We start from the raw sequence: 16,286 nt of genomic DNA on the forward strand, positions 1-16,286 counted from the left end.
TTCCGTTACTACGGTTGTATTATTGCGCGGTAAATTTGAACTCGTAAAATGCAACAATTTTACATCCAAAGTCGTTTATTTATTTCAAAATTAAATTTTAAGGTAGTCCGATCCTCAGGTTTATAAAATTAGCAGTTAAGTAATCAAAAGTACTCATAAAAGTATCTCTAAATCCACAAAGTTATGTAAATTTATCCACAGTGTTTCTTTAAAGTTCAAGATTAAATTTAATCATATTATATAGGGAAATTCATCAAATCTCCAATATTTTTGCAGAAAAAGCGAATAGGAATATTAGCTTTGCATTTTTTAATTGCAAATTGATCAAAAAATATATTTTAGGTTAAAAAACGATAGGTATCCAGGCATTCAGAGAAATTGTCATGATTTTTATACTTATTTGGTATTTTTTGTCTTCTATTTCCGTCATGTATTCTATAATACATAGTGTAAAAGGATTTTGCTATCATTGCAAGACACCACAAATCACTTTTTATTTCATATCATGCTAATAATCATTGGTATATAAGGCTGGATTTAAGAAAATCTTATTTCTCTAAAACTATATATTTTTTTTTTCTTTTTATAGGGTACAAATGTCAACTTTTATAAGACCTTTTCTAAGACTTCCAAAAACCTTGAATCTTATAAAGAGGAATATAATTAAAATTGTTGCTTGAAAAAAATTCATTTTCAAGTTTTATTTTGATGCATTTCAAATTAAATATGTATTTTTGGAGTTATCCTTCCTGGCTGAGGATCGGATATCCTTAAGGAATGACTCTAATTAGAGTGATTCCTTAAATATTGCATGAAGGAGACTTTATTCAAAGACTTATACATAAGAAGAAAACACTTTCTGTTGCCTTCAACTCGACATTTAGATATCGAAGACTTATTTTGTGGATGAACAACTGGTACTTTCTTTCATATGTTGAGTATTACACATCTTTTTTATTTTTTTATGTTTCACTAGAATAAGACGTTTAGGGTTCTTAATGACATCATGGACTTCCCTATCATACACGTGTCCTTATAACCTTTATATTAGGTTTGTGTCTTCAAGTTGATTTGCATGCGCAGCAATTGTTGTTCTAACAATTTGTAAAACAAGGCAAGCTTACGACAAACAAGAACATCATCATCTTCGTTTAAAATCATCATTTCACAAATTCTATGATTGATAGAATGATCCTATAAAATAGGATGCTGACTGACTTTTTTCTATACAAATTTTAAACCATTATTTACACCCTGATTGTCTATGGATTTTTCCGTCTTCACGGTCATGACACAGTGAGTGTGACCAGTCCACAAGAGTTGCTTACTCCTTCATGGCACCTAACCTGATCAACCTTATTCGAGATCATTGTTTGCTCTGCTCACCATTTAGATAATTTCAATTAACTTTTGAGCTTGATATGAGTTCGCCATCTCCAAATTTTATTTAGGACAGATGATACAAACAATTTTTTTTCTTTGGAGGAGATTTAATATCATGTCACAAGTTTAGAAAAGTTGATAATTCTTTGATTTTTTTCTCATAAGAACTGGAAAAAGGAATAGACCTGGAAATATATAAGTAATATTTCAATTTAAAAAAAACATATATAGACAAAACACATTCAGTAAAGGTTTACAGGTGAATACTAATTTCAGAATATGTTACCTTGGTCCGTGTAACACTTAACAATGCAAATTTCTAAAATTATTTTGAGTTTTAGAATGTTAAGACATTAGTTCAAATGTCTAAATTTCGAAAACTCAAACTGATTTTTTCGTATATTAAATTTAATATTTTAGTTTAAAAATCTAAAATTTCAAATTTCAAAACAGCTTTTAGAATTTTAATATTTTAGATTTTTACCTTAAATGTTCAAAATTCTAACTGAAAACGATTTTTAGAATTTAAACGTTAACTTGAGTTTTTATCTACCGTTTGTTCAGAAAGTTTACACTTAACAATCTAAAGTTCGGTAATATTTTTCGTCTTTAGATTATTTGAAGTTATAGCTACAAACTTCTAAAATCCAACTTTAAAACGTTTTAGATTTTTAGAAATTTGGAAGTTTGATTCAAATATTCTAATTTCAAATAACCTTAACACTTTGAGTTTTAGAATTTTACTCTAACAATCCAAATACCAAATTTCCAAACCCGATTTGAATTTTGAATATCAATTCAATATTTTAACTATCTTAAAGCTCTTTTGCTTATTAACCAACAGTGTTTTTGTAAAGTTTCAAAATTCAAACCAGGTTTGGAATTTGACATTTTGGATATTTGAAGTAAATATGTAAAAACTACAAGTGTTTTGGTTATTTGAAATTTGAATATTTGAATCAAATTTTTATATTTCAAAAAATCTTAAACGTTTTGAAAGTTGAAATTTAGAAGTTTGAAGTCGATTTTGAAATATCAAAAGTCAAAACTTAATATTGTTAAGCGTAAACTTTTTAAATTAAAAAGTAGATTAAAACTCAAAAGTTTAAAATACAAAATTTGTGTTTGGAAAATTGAATTTTGAACGTTTAAGGTAAAAATCTAAAAACCTAAAATTCTAAAACCTGTTTGGAAATTTGAAAATTTAGGTTTTTGAACTAAAATATTAAATTCCAGTATACGAACTCAGTTTGATTTTTTTAAATTTAGAAATTTGAACTATTATATTAACATTCTAAAACTCTAAATCGTTTTAGATCTAGAATTTTGAAATGTTAAGTGGTACACGGACACTTGGTGCTAAACATGTAATATAAACTTTGCTTTACCTGATAAAAATCACCTGGCTTGGTATATTTTTCTAAATTTTATTTTACGCTTTTAGCACCAAGGTAACATATTATGAATTTTTTTCACCTGTAAACTTTTACTGAGTGTGATTTGTCTATATATGTTTTTTTTTAAGAAATAAGGTATCATTTTTTGAGTTTTATTGAGATGTAAAACGGGTTGGTCACGTGATCAAATCCCATAAAGCCCGAAGGGCTTTATGGAAGATTTGATCATGTGTCAACCCGTTTTACATCTCAATAAAACTCAAAAAATGATACCTTATTACTTATATTTAAATTTGTGACTTATTCATACTTTATATTTGCCTGATTGTTACTTTTAACGTGTGAAATGCGTTAATTTTTCAAACCCAACGGCATGTATGTAATCTACTAAACGCGCGTCGACCCTTTATGACGTCACAGAGAAATTACGTGGAACGTTTATCCAAACGCACATCTATGACCTCTTGACCCCAAACCTGTATTTACACAGTTATAAAAACGCTTGCCTTCAGTAGTGTTATGTAAAGGAAAACATTTGCAAATGTAAATATATTGAAATAATACTAATATTTTCCAAGTCTATTTTATTTTCCAATTCTTAGGAGAAAAATTCAAAGAATTAACAACTTTTTCTAAACTTGTGACATATTAAGTCTCCTCCAAAGAAAAAAAGTTGTTTGTATCATCTGCCCTTAAAGAAATAATCAACAATAACGTTTTTGTTTTGTTTACCAAAATAAACATCATAATACGTATGAAATACAAGCAGTGTAAATAAAATGTAAGAGTAAAAAAGAACAGTTTAAAACAGGCACGTAGCAACAGGGGGGCCAGCCCCCCCCCCCCCCACTTTTTTTGCCAACAATACTTTTACTATTGAAAATGTTGATTGAAAGGCTGGTTGGCCCCCCACTTTATGCCAAAGTAAAGTAATATGAAGGAAATATAGTATTGTAAGCTTAAAAAATGGATACGGAAAGGAAGTGGTAGTGAAAAAAGTTTGACTCTACCCCAGGATTTTCGACTTTGGGGCAATTTTCCTTTTTTTTTTTTTTTTTTTTTTTGCTTTTCAATTTTTCAGGTAAGTGAAAAAACATTTCTGTGGTTGCCCCCCCCCCACTTTCAAAATCGATGCTACGTGCCTGTAAAATTAAAATCTAAACGATAATAAATGCAATGTACAAGTATATTTATCGTTATTTACTTCAATTCACTGAGGGTCATTCCTACACGTTGGAGTATTTAGATATAGCCATTGGGGGATCATGTATTGTTTTCCACACGCCTTGAGTATTTGAATATCCACACAGTGGATTTTGTGTCCCCTATCCAGAGATAGCCTTCTTTGTCCAAAGCAAGGGCGTTGGGACCCCGAATTCCATAATTCTCCGTGATCAGAAATCCAATGAACTGACCACTCAGGTCCAGTAAATGAATTGCGTGGTTGCTCCAGTCAGCCACCAGCACGTGGCCGTGTTTGTCGGAAACAATTCCAAAGGGATTAAATGGTTTCTTCACTCTGTAATCTTTCTGTCCTGTGTATTTATTCTTGATAAACCCGTCAAGTGTGATCGTGGTCGTATGAACCTCGGCTTCTTCTCGGTCGGAGACAACGATATCTCCTAACATGTTCTCGTGCAGACGATAAGGTGCAGTAAAGATGGCGGTGAATCCATCGTCTTCAATCATATCTATTATTTTTCCCGCCTCGCTGATTCGAATGATCATTCGTCGAGATCTCGAGTTCCTGGTTGTGACGTAACTGTCAACTGCACAGACAAGCAGCTCGTTCCGCTTGGTGTATGTCATCCCCCCGGGGTACAAGTCCAGATGCACGAAATCGGTCTGCTTCAAATCTCCATCCAGCTTTATGATCTTTTTGTCATCGTAGCTAGAGACTAAGATGTCGCCGTTTGGCTTTGTGAGAATGTCGTCAATCTGAATGTCCAATTTGACCGTCCTGAGTTTCTCACCTTCTCGTGTGTAAAGGTTCATTTCTTGGGTTCCCCATCCGTGACAAATCCAGGCTTCCTTCTCTGAAAGTGGGGCTATCGCATGTATAGTGTCAATGTGATTGGCTACCTTGAAGTTATACATCAGTTGAACGTCAAAATTCAAGGCTATTCGGAGCCCCCATGGGATTGGCAACATTGGCAGCTTAATATCCGTTGTGTCACATGACCCAAACATCTCCTCCAAATTTGACCCATGGGATTCTCCAACATGGAAATTGCTGCTGACAGCGGAATGTAGGCCAACCTGGGGTATCTCCTTGTCTGCGTGCTTAAACCTATTCTGTAACTTCTGACACATCAACACGACCTCGCTGTCACTTCCAAGATTTATCGCCTCCTCAGCAGACTTGGTTATGGTGGAAACAGACCGGAGAGTATTCTCGATGGTTTTGGCATGCGTTTCTATTCGAGTCGATTCAGTCTTTAACTTCCCTTCCACGCCCTCTACCAGCGAGTTGCAGATTTTCTGTAGCTCTTGTTGAAGGTATTTGCAGCGATTTTTGATCTCGCTCACAGTTTCTTCAGCGTAATCAGCCAGTAGCTTTTTGGTTGAGTGTAGTTCATTGAGGTAGTCCTGTAAACATGGCAGATATTCATGCATGCTCTGAATCATAGGCTTTACTTTGTTTCTTTTCTCCTTTGCTCCTTCAACGATGTTTTTATATCGATGCCCCTTGTGTTCGGAAACTTTTGTGACACAGTCCTTGCAGATCGGGGTCTCGCATAAAATACAGTAGTAAACTGTCTCTTCTTTATGCTTTTCACAAAACGATCGATGCGAAAGTTTAGTAATGCTTTTTGCCTCCTGTGAAGATAATTCTATCACATGATGGTCACGTGTCTCATTTGCTTTCAGGTGGCGGGAATTGCATGGCTTGCAAAAATTACTGTTACACTCAAGACATCTGGAATGTGCTTGTTGCTCGTTTTCTTTGCACGTGTCACACTTGCAATTCGTGGAATAAGTGGCACTTGCCAGTATAGCCCTGACGTAATAATTTGGTTTGAGTCCTTTGATTCCGGTTTTCGGAATGGTGATTTCCAGATGGCATATTGGGCACGGAAAGGTAACCTTGGAATGAGCATTATGTGTATGTTTCTCCAGGCACTCACAGCAGAAGGTGTGGAAACAGTCCAGGATTCTCGGATCGTTGTACCTCTGATGACACAGCCCACACATAAGAGGATCCGAAGAAAGCTCTGACGGGTTCGCCATCACGGGACTGGTTCAAGATACCTGCTGTTATTCCGAAAAAAAAGCAACGAACTCTTTACGCACTCATTACTAATGTTAACACTAGGGGAATGTATTGATCAATTAATCGCAGCTCAAATGATTTTGCATTTTAAACCATAGACGTGATAAAATCCGAGGGCCCGTTTAAGGTGAAAAAAGCTGGTTCTTTAAATCCTTTTGAATAATTACATACTTTTATCAACTTAACATCACGGGTTTAGTTGCTACCATGGTTGTATCTATTTAAATTTTCAAAAACGTCGCAAAAGACAATCTATGTAAATAAATACCGTGCACACTCGGGTCACCCCGTGGCACATCGCCTTAATTAGAGTTTTAAAACCCTCCAAAGGGTACAAGTCAAGACGCGTGATGAAAGAAACCCGTACATCGAGAATATATGTTTCAAGTCATTGATTATTTTAAAAATCTATACATACCAGACTAAGATAAATAAATCTGACGTCACACATATCAATGTGTCTAGTTTTTATCAGATTGGAAGCATTTAAAAATATTTTGCGTATATTTTTCACAGGTTGATAAAGCAAACTTGGAGAGAAAAAATCAGTACTTTTGAGATTATCGTGTTTAGAATTATGGGAATTCGTAATCTCCGTATTAGATAATTTTAAATTAACATTTGGCAGTTTAAGAGGGGTCAATTGGCGAACACAAGCCTAGTTTAATATAATATAAGCTTAGCTTTTGATAACCTTTTAAATTCTTATTAATTACAATGCCTCTACATACAATATAATTTCTTTTTAATAATTTAAAAATCGAAAGAAATAAACCATCTCTCTCTCTCTCTCTCTCTCTCTCTCTCTCTCTCTCTCTCTCTCTCTCTCTCTCTCTCTAACCTGAAGAATTTTTATTGTTAAATTTATTTTACATGAAAGATTATTTTATGTAGGCCTAATAATGTTGAATTTTTAAAAAGAAATTTATTAGAATTTCAAAAATTCATTTTTAATTATTAACATAAAATCTACTCTTACAAGATTGGTGTTGTTTGTTAGAAGAAATTAAATGAAATGCAATCCGAGTTACCAGTTCATTTGGATGTTTCTCATCTTACATGCACCATCTCGAAAAAAAAAAAGATTTGCGTAATTAAAGATACGTCGGTGTGATCATCATTTTGAAGAATTTATAATAATTTACATTATTTAAGTTAGTGAAAACAAGATTTCAAAACAGGAGATAACATTAACGCTCTTTGCGCAGTGTTTATAATTTTAAAAATCATAGAATAGAACAGAATAGAGTGGAACAAAGTCAGAGATACACGTTAATAGTTTGTTTAGAATATTCGTATACATGTACTACGCTTATAGAAAAGGTGATTGATTTTGTTGATTGTTGTTTAACGTCCCCCTCGAGAATTTTTCACTCTTATGGAGACGCCACCAGAGCAAACACGGACCTCTAAAACATCAGAGGGGGGTCAGGTGCCATGGAGGAGTGAGCATCCCCTGTCGACCAGTCAAACCCGTCGTGTGTTCCTTGTCATGATCGGGTAATAACGGAAAAATCCGTCGTAAATTCATTGTATAAATAAATGGACTAACAACTAAAAATTAACAACAGTCTCATCTCAGGTATCGGTCTCCACGTCACGCTTAAGAAAAAGGTAAACACATGAAATGAGTATGAATCTTGAAGTTGAGATGTTGCGTTTTGTTTCAAATTAATGAAATTTGGCTTTGAAAGATATTATCTTTCCAGACATGTAGCAACGGATTCGATAGCTGCAAAAGTGTAGCGTTGTGGTTTATTTATATTTTAGTTTTTGGCAAAGACTTGAATTTTTAACCATTACTCTACAGTTCTGCAACTGAAGTTTCGAAGGGGGAGGCAACTCCTAAAAAAATCTTAAGCAAAAAAATGTTTACTATCAAAATCCATCTATGCTAGCCAAGGGTTTTCGGTCTGCACCGCTCACCATAAACCGAAAATCTTTGGCTAGCGAAGATGGTCAAAATCTTGTAAGTGCAAGGGTGGGAAGCAAACGACATCTAAAGCAGTAAAGGAAATTAGCTTTTATAAAGAAAAAATATATACTCAGAAAAAGTTGGCGATACGAAGCAAGGTCTAATACACGTAAGAAGTAGGAACAGATGTATTTAAGTCGACGTACGCGTAAACTGCAAAAAATAATTCAATCTTTTTTATGTTTGTCTCAGGTGAACGTTGTGGCCCATGCCCATGGTCATGGAAAAGAACTCTTCAATATTTGGAGATTATTTTAGTGTGACTTCCTCCTCGAGATCGAAGACAACAAATTCGCATTTCTGATTTCAACCAAACTGAAATTGATTGATTGCAACAATTCTTTAGATACATCATTTGCTCCCTCCAAACTTTGAATAAGAAGAAAAATGATCGAACCCTGGAGCTTATAAATTTGACACATTCAGGTAAAAAAAACAAAACAAGAAGCTGGAAAACTCGAAATATTAATTAAGCTGCTCACCAGGCGCTTTCGAAGGACCTTTGCAATTAATACGTTTACATGATTTAAGTTTGCAGCTAGAATTACCCACGTAGCTACTTTATTTAGCTATTTCAATGCAACTTTTCACAATTTTGTTTTTATTTAAACAAGCTTTAATTATCTCTTGGATGTAGCTTTATTTACATATTAACATTAATGGCAGAATACAGTAGCTCTAACCACCAAATGGGAGAGAAATATATTGATAGACCTGGAGAGACGTGAAATGGCCATTTCAAACGGGGAAAAAATATGCATGTTTATCTGTTGCACGAAAAACAAAAAATTTCAACACGGACTTTTTTGCGCAGTGTCGTTCAAATAATTCAAAATCGTCACCTATGTAAACAAATGTCTCTGTTTTCAAAATATAACTCTCGCGCGTAGTGAGCCTATCAATCGTGTTGATCACTTCATATTTTTTCAACTGTTTACCTAAACCAATCAAAAATGACGATCTTTTAACTTGTTGTTAAAAGCCCTTCTGAGGCCCATAAGTGTTAATTTTCAAAAAGTAAAATCATCAAAATTTCATTTAGTTTATTTCGTAAGCAATGGCTTTATTCTTTATAAAAATGCGATATGCAGTGAATTCATGTTAAAATAATCACTCGAAAACCATAATCTTGGAATAAAAATGGAATAATTGCAAATGTCACTTTGTAAATCTTTTATTCAAAAATATTTAATAAATATTAGATACAACTTTGCATTAAACCACAAAGGGTAAGAATTTCAAAGAAAATAAAGAATAAATGTTACATTCAAATGTAGGAAAAATGAATATCATAGCACTAAGTGCCCACCATACAAATTTTGTGCTCAATGAATATACAGTTTTTAATACTGGTGGCACTGTAGCTAACACCTCTTGCTTAAATGTATTTTTTACCGTCTATACACAACAAAATAATTTTTTGTATTGTTTTAATTTTTCGGAGAACAGCTGTGGGTTTTGTTTTTACAGTTCTGAAATTCCACATGGAAAATTGACTAAATTGTATTAAATGTGCGATGAATATGTTAATTAAAATTCCCCAATGCCTAAGTAAATGCGCTTTTGCTTTATATCAATGAAAATTGGATTGGAATAAAAAAGACATTTGGTAGGTGTCATAAATAGCAATTTGGGGGTGTGTGCAAGATTAAATTACTAGTGGTCATTCTTCAAAAAATATATTGATAGACGGGGAGCTAGTGCATCTGAAAAAACTGTATGTTTATTGCGCACAAAAATGAGCGCTGTTTCTCGATTATTTTCTACACGTTTTTAAAGCTGTCCCTCAAAGTATTACAAACCGTGTGCTCCTAACATATTTGTTCACTGTTTCCACAACAGAACGCCTGGTGTGAAGAGAAAATTCAGATAACAACAACAACAACATTCATTCCTAGAAATAAAATTTTTTTTGCTTTCAGGCTGAAAAAATATAGGGTAGGTAGGTAGGCAATTTTTTTTTTTTTTTTGAATTTTTTTTTACTTCTTTAATCAATACATCGCTTCATACACAAACGCTAAAGTCACGCTCTCGTGAGAATAACGACAAAAGTTAAAAGAAAAATTAGCTTGCCTTGATTTAATGAATTTATCTGTTTATTGCAGAAAAATAATCATAAACTGATTGAAATCAGCCCTGTTCAGACTGATAAAGGGTTTATTTTGAAATTTAGCAACATGCAAACGACGTCAGAATGAACACAAATTTTGTGCTCAAGAAATATACAGTTTTTAATACTGGTGGCACGGTTTGACCAATCTGTCTCTCTATATATGAAAACTGCAGATAAATCAAACTCATTTCTAATTCGCCCAGGATGTGTCAAAAATACGTTGATCGCTAGTGGTGACCGTCAACATGAAAAAAATTATAGTCATATTTATATGGAAGCATCCTTATGTAGGGTATCAGGTCCGTTCGCCCTATCAACCTGTTTGCATTAGTCCTTTTGCGCAAGGTCCATTCGCCATAATTCTTGTTTCCCCTTTCTTAAAGAATGTAATATAACCATACAGAACATTATAAATTAAAATTAATGCTTTAAATATCACATCAATAACTTTACATGGTTTTTAAACTACATATTTTTAATGTCAAATAATAAATTTAAAATCTACTATAAAATCTAAAGAAAATATGAAAATTAACTGACTAGCAAATTAAGCGCAAACAGACTTTGTGCGAATGAGATTTAGAGCAAATTGACTCTGAGCAAACAAGAAAGAGAGCAAACGACGTCAAGGGCGAACATGTTTTAGGGCGAACGAACATACATGTACAGTGTAGTGTATATTCAAATTTGCTCAAATCATGACCCCGGGATGTAGGGTTGGGACACAGTGGACACAATGGATGATCAAAGTTTAACATTGAATCATTAGAGGAAGAATCTTTAAAATATACTTTTCATACACCACTGGACCAGGAAAGATGAAACTTGTGAAATCATCCTCAGGTGGTGTAGATTCAAATAAACATCATGACCTCAGGGGAAAGGATGCCCCCCCCCTTAACTTTTCAACTTTTTTTACTGGGCTTAATTGTGTGTTTACCTAGCCCATGATGTGCTCGGGTGAGCAATGTGGCCCATTGGCCTCTAATTTATTATTTATGAAAAGTATTTAAAAGATTTTTTTCCTGCTACACAAATATTTTATTCTGTTACATGGTTGTATATATCAGTGTCTTTATAGACTCTGATTTCACTATAGGAAAAAGACACTAAAGTTCAAAATCAACATGGTTAAACACTGCCAACTCATCATAAAGTTCTTAAAAATACATGTAATTGAAAATAAACATGCATTACCATGAATCTGAAATTCATGTAAAAATTCATCACAAGCTTTTTTTTTCTTAGGGGTTTAATACAGACAAAGATAATATTCAATTACAACATTTAAACACAGTGCATCAAGAGAAAAAAAATCTATTAATAAATGTTCCTTTTTAAAGATGCACACTTCAAGATTGTTTAAAACAGGAAATATGAGTCAGTGAGAAGCACGCAGTATTTAGTATACATGTGTACTGTTATATTGTATGTCAGTCAACAGGGAATGTACAGCACTGTTCTGTAGTCAGATCAAGCTAAAACATTCTTTACAATGAGGTTGATATAATGGTAAAGCATTGTTTTTAGAAATGCTTTGTCACTGTATTAGACTTTAACAACTTTATAAAAAACTATTATATGGATGAGTCTCAGAAATAAATGGCTGTGCAGTGGTGACTGAGTCCTGTCATGGAATCAAAACATATTATACACAGTGATAATGCCCGTCTGTAGAGGATCTATCTGTTCCTATATCCTATTGATGTTTACTCAATTTATATTGTTACTGGAATAGTTAATTTACATGATGTAATGACTTTAGAGTATGGTAACGGATGTCTCAGGGTATGTTATGTTTTAATTAACAGGTTTATCGTGTTCAGTAAGTGATGACGTCTCGGAGCGTGCGGAAAGTGACGGAGAGTGTGGAGCAGTCAGAGGGCGAGGGGGATGGAACCACCATCAAGCGGTGCCTCGGGGACGATGTGGTAAGGCTATATCATTATTCTTTGTTTCATTCTATAATCTGATGGATTAATTTTATCGTGCTACCCACTGTGAACTGCATTCATTTTTATTGTGGCCATATTTGTATATTTATAACATAAAGCTAATGTGATATTGAACTTTTGAGCATTGTTCGGGGCACCATTTTGTTTATAGGCCTAGAATTGTTTTTTATGTATATATGAATAAATGAGAATAATAGAGTTGACAAATCAATTTATCTCATACCATGTATTATATTTTCAACTAGATTTATTCATTATTTAAATGATTTGTAAAGCAAACATAAAATTGACATTTTTTCAGTGGATGAATGTACTGTTAAACAATGTTTAATGAGAGATAATAATTATATTATATTGTGTTTTCAGTCTGACATTGTAGATCCATTTCTGATGTTGGATGAGTTCACAGTAAATCCCCCCACTGGTTTCCCTGATCATCCCCACAGGGGCTTTGAACTGGTGAGTTACTGGGAAATTGTTTGAAGTTATGTTGAAGGACTACATTATTACAGATTGCATATTTAGACAAATTTTTAAATATGTAACAAATCTCTCAGTGGTATTTCAAACACTATAAAACTAATGAAAAAAATTATCATATTAACCTTGGTAACATTATATTTATTTTTTGTACATGTTGATAATTTCATGTATCTTTTATTGTGTTGTAGGTTTCCTATATTTTAAAAGGCACTGGTCAGCATGAGGATTTTATGGGCAACAAAGGAAAGCTCAAGACTGGAGATGTTCAGGTAGTTATATGTAAAATACTATAAAATATCTGGAAAAGAGGGGGGAGGGGAGGTTAGTTAAGATAAATGAACAGGACAGATGAGAAGTAATTGAGAATTAAGAAGGAGGGGAAAAATAGACAAGAAAATATAAAAGAAGTACCAATAGCTACAGTGTTCACATTTAATCTGTGCTCTGAAAACAACCAGTTTTTAGATATAAACAATATTAGGCCCATAACAAGGATAACATTTGAATGACATTGTGTACAATGTTACATGTATTTGTGACTTCAGTGGCTGACTGCCGGGCGGGGTATCGTACACTGTGAGTGGTCCTATGGGGAGGAGAAAGCTCACGGACTCCAGCTCTGGATTAACCTAGCCAAGGATCAGAAAATGCAGGAACCATCCTGTCAAGAGATGCTCGCAGAAGATATCCCAAGGACATCCAAAGAGGGCATTGAGGTCAAGGTCATTGCTGGAGAGGCATTTGGTATCAAGGTAAACTTTCTTTTGGGGTCATAGTTCTGTTTGAATATTTACTGCAGAACATCACTGTAATAAATCTTGTCTGCACAGTTTTAGTTCACAATTAAAACACGGATACTGTAAATTCCTTTTCTTTATTTTTGTTTGCAGTCAACGATAAGGACTAGGACACCGACTCTTTATTTACATTTTACAATGAATGAGGGTACTACATTAAATCAACCAATTCCCAAAGGCTGGAATGCATTTGTTCATGTCCTCTCTGGCAAGGCATTATTTGGTATGTATGTGGAAATTTCTAAGCCAAGCATTAAGTGATTCATGCATGTCGTTAATTTAAGCATTTTGTCATTTTTTATGGATTTGGTTTTAAATGATATGGTTTGAAAGAATTGACTTGCTCTAAATTTAGGTCCAGAGAGCAAAGAAAAACTAGTAATCCCAACCCAAACTGCCATCTTAAATGCTAAAGGAGACTGTGTGATAGCTCAAAACCAGGTATTCTGATAACTCAGGGGTACCTTGTCGACAGGGTCAAGGGTGATGGGTGGTGGGGGTTGATATTTTAAGAAAAATCTCTCTTACATGTATATCAACTGTATAGATGCCTGTATTATATTAATGGATGTCTTATTCCTTTTCAGGGATCTGATCCCTGCAGTTTTATTCTGCTGGCAGGTCAACCATTAAATGAACCAGTAGCTCAACAAGGTGGGTGTTCTGACTTTCCCCACCTCAGCTGAAGCAGCTGGTGATGAGTCATCACACACAGTTTTTCTTTGCTTTGAGAATTTTCAAGTTTAAAAAATTTATAAATTTTTACAGTCAAGCCAAGTTCTCACAAAAATCACATATTTTGCATGTCTTCTCATAATTAGTTAAAATTTGAATATAAGTCAGGAATTTGCTATAAGTTATTACCGGTATGTCTGATTTCCATGGTAATCTCCACATGCATGTATAGTATATTTATCAGATAGAGTGTACTTTATGGAAAGTTTTATTTGTGAGTAACCTTTAATTGTGAGTAAGTTTAAGGTATATTTTAACGCGCCCTCGTTTTTCAGGTCCCTTTGTGATGAATACAGAAGAGGAACTTCACCAGGCTTTGGAGGATTATAAGTCATGCATCAACGGATTCGAGCGGGCGAATTCCTGGCAGTCCAATTTCCAACAAAGTAACAGCTGATCTCGTTAATTTCTAGTCCCAAAAGTTTTATTTTTATGAAGAATCCACAATGATTATGTTTTATTATAATTTTTTGATTTTTATGCAACTGTTGATTTTTACATTCCACAAGAAACTGCAGAAAAGAATAATACTAGGTACTTGACAATATTTAAATTCTGAAAACTTATTAATTTTGTTATCCTGAACATGTCAGCATTACAATATCTTAATATTTGCCGTCAGTAAATAAAGTTAGTCAGAATTTACTCTTTATGGGGTACTACTTAAGAATGGCTCTGATGTGATATTTTTAGCAACATTGTTTACAGACAGTGATACAAGATTGTAAAATTGCAGTGTGATCTTAAATGTTACAATGTAGATGAGAAATAAGTACTCTGTAAAGTATGTCCTGTAAAACTGATACAGTTGAACTTTGGAACACACCGATATCTTTAATACCATGGATAATTTGAAGTGACGTTGAAGTCCCAACCTCGAATTCTTTAAGTATTTTAAGCTCAATATCTTGAATCCTCAGATATCTGTAAGTTTTTTTTATCGGTCCAATCAAGTTTGAGATAACAAGGTTTGGCTGTATTTTCTTAGTTCCAGTACACTGTATGTATATCTTGTTTTGTGCCAACATTCTCTAAGAATTAAAACTAAATCTGTTATTCAGGTGTTATAAAATACTCTATAATACAACCGAAAAGAACATTTTTTATGAAATGTTTATGAATTATGTATAATATTTTATGCTTTTAACCTGTATGTTGTGTTGTATGAAGTAACATGTTAGTCCCTTTTTATCAGGGGATAGTATTTTCTATTGATGTCTAGATATTTGATATCAGAAAATGAAGAATAATAGACTTGTATACATGTCAGACCTCAGGATTCTAGCTGTTAGATTTGGAATTATAAAGTGACTTAAAGGTGGAAACCAAATTTCCTTGAAACAACTACTGTATAAGTAGAATTTTTAGTTAGGATTTAATTTTGGCATTATTATCGAGGGTGCTGTCATCGCTAAAATTGAATATCGCTAAAAATTAATTGCGTATTACTTGTAATAGCTTTCTTTAGCTAACATTTTAAAATCGCTAAAATTACTTCTCGCTAAAAATAAAATACCAGATTTTAGGTAGAAATCGCTAAATTTGCGTCTTGCTAAAATTTCCACTTATACTGTATTTATTTGTTACAGATTCATAATATTTTCCCTGTCAGTTAAGTAGATAGCTCATTGAATACCCAAATAATCAAGGAAATATTTTTTGTTGTTCTCCAACACTAAGGAACGTGTGTTTGTATATTTTAGGTAACTTTCAATATACATGTATGCTCTGTACCACAATAATTGTCATGTTGTAAACAGATTAGATTCTGTTTTAATTACAGTGTATGTACATAATTTTTACGGAACTTTTTCTTTCTTTACTATTTTTGGTCATCTCATAATTCATTTCAGCAAATTTCAGCAAAATAATGAGAACAATGACAGCATTATTCTCTGTCTGATACACTGAAAATAAAACTGCTGGGAAATTTTTATGAAGTCAGAAGTATTAAAGATATATTCTTTATTTTTAAAACTCTGTTTCCTCATTTTAAGACTGCTGACAGTAATAAACAATGTATTTACAGTAGATGGGTTCAAATATTTTAAACTTTGATGATTTTTTTTTTTATCTTTTTTTGATTTATTTTATTTTTTTTCATTTTTTTTTAGATTTTTTTTTTTTGGAGAGGTTGATTGGGTTGCATTCCTTGTTTATGCCCACTTGTTCA

General features: G+C 33.3%; 2 protein-coding genes across 4 annotated transcripts; one reads left to right on the forward strand and one right to left on the reverse strand.

Moving 5' to 3' along the window:
• Window positions 1-3,931: 3,931 nt before the first annotated feature.
• On the reverse strand, window positions 3,932-6,825 carry LOC134250139 (tripartite motif-containing protein 2-like). Its single transcript, XM_062732491.1, has one exon. The coding sequence runs from the start codon at window positions 6,009-6,011 to the stop codon at window positions 4,044-4,046; it is 1,968 nt and encodes a 655-aa protein (XP_062588475.1). The 5' UTR covers window positions 6,012-6,825; the 3' UTR covers window positions 3,932-4,043.
• A 1,457-nt stretch (window positions 6,826-8,282) lies between these two features.
• On the forward strand, window positions 8,283-14,665 carry LOC134250140 (pirin-like). 3 transcript variants are annotated; one of them, XM_062732493.1, is made up of 9 exons: window positions 8,283-8,455; window positions 11,955-12,074; window positions 12,465-12,557; window positions 12,770-12,850; window positions 13,127-13,333; window positions 13,472-13,601; window positions 13,734-13,819; window positions 13,966-14,032; window positions 14,389-14,665. In XM_062732493.1, the coding sequence occupies exons 2-9, from the start codon at window positions 11,976-11,978 to the stop codon at window positions 14,508-14,510; spliced, it is 885 nt and encodes a 294-aa protein (XP_062588477.1). In that variant the 5' UTR covers window positions 8,283-8,455; window positions 11,955-11,975; the 3' UTR covers window positions 14,511-14,665. The 3 variants fall into 3 exon arrangements, with proteins under 3 accessions (XP_062588477.1, XP_062588476.1, XP_062588478.1); XM_062732492.1 differs by lacking the exon at window positions 8,283-8,455 and adding an exon at window positions 11,544-11,655; XM_062732494.1 differs by lacking the exon at window positions 8,283-8,455 and adding an exon at window positions 11,738-11,759.
• The last annotated feature ends 1,621 nt before the right edge of the window (window positions 14,666-16,286 follow it).

The sequence above is a fragment of the Saccostrea cucullata genome, unplaced genomic scaffold, assembly GCF_032062105.1.
Source record: "Saccostrea cucullata isolate Sc308-1 unplaced genomic scaffold, CSIRO_AGI_Scuc_v1 ctg1653, whole genome shotgun sequence".
In the NCBI taxonomy this organism is placed as follows: domain Eukaryota; kingdom Metazoa; phylum Mollusca; class Bivalvia; order Ostreida; family Ostreidae; genus Saccostrea; species Saccostrea cuccullata.

Excerpts from the sequence above, each read along its gene's own strand:
- LOC134250139 (XM_062732491.1), bottom strand. The coding sequence starts at position 6,011 with ATGGCGAACCCGTCAGAGCTTTCTTCGGATCCTCTTATGTGTGGGCTG.
- LOC134250140 (XM_062732493.1), top strand. The coding sequence starts at position 11,976 with ATGACGTCTCGGAGCGTGCGGAAAGTGACGGAGAGTGTGGAGCAGTCA. Across the intron at positions 13,334-13,471 it reads GAGAGGCATTTGGTATCAAG|TCAACGATAAGGACTAGGAC; the intron begins GTAAACTTTCTT and ends TTTTGTTTGCAG. Across the intron at positions 14,033-14,388 it reads TGAACCAGTAGCTCAACAAG|GTCCCTTTGTGATGAATACA; the intron begins GTGGGTGTTCTG and ends CTCGTTTTTCAG.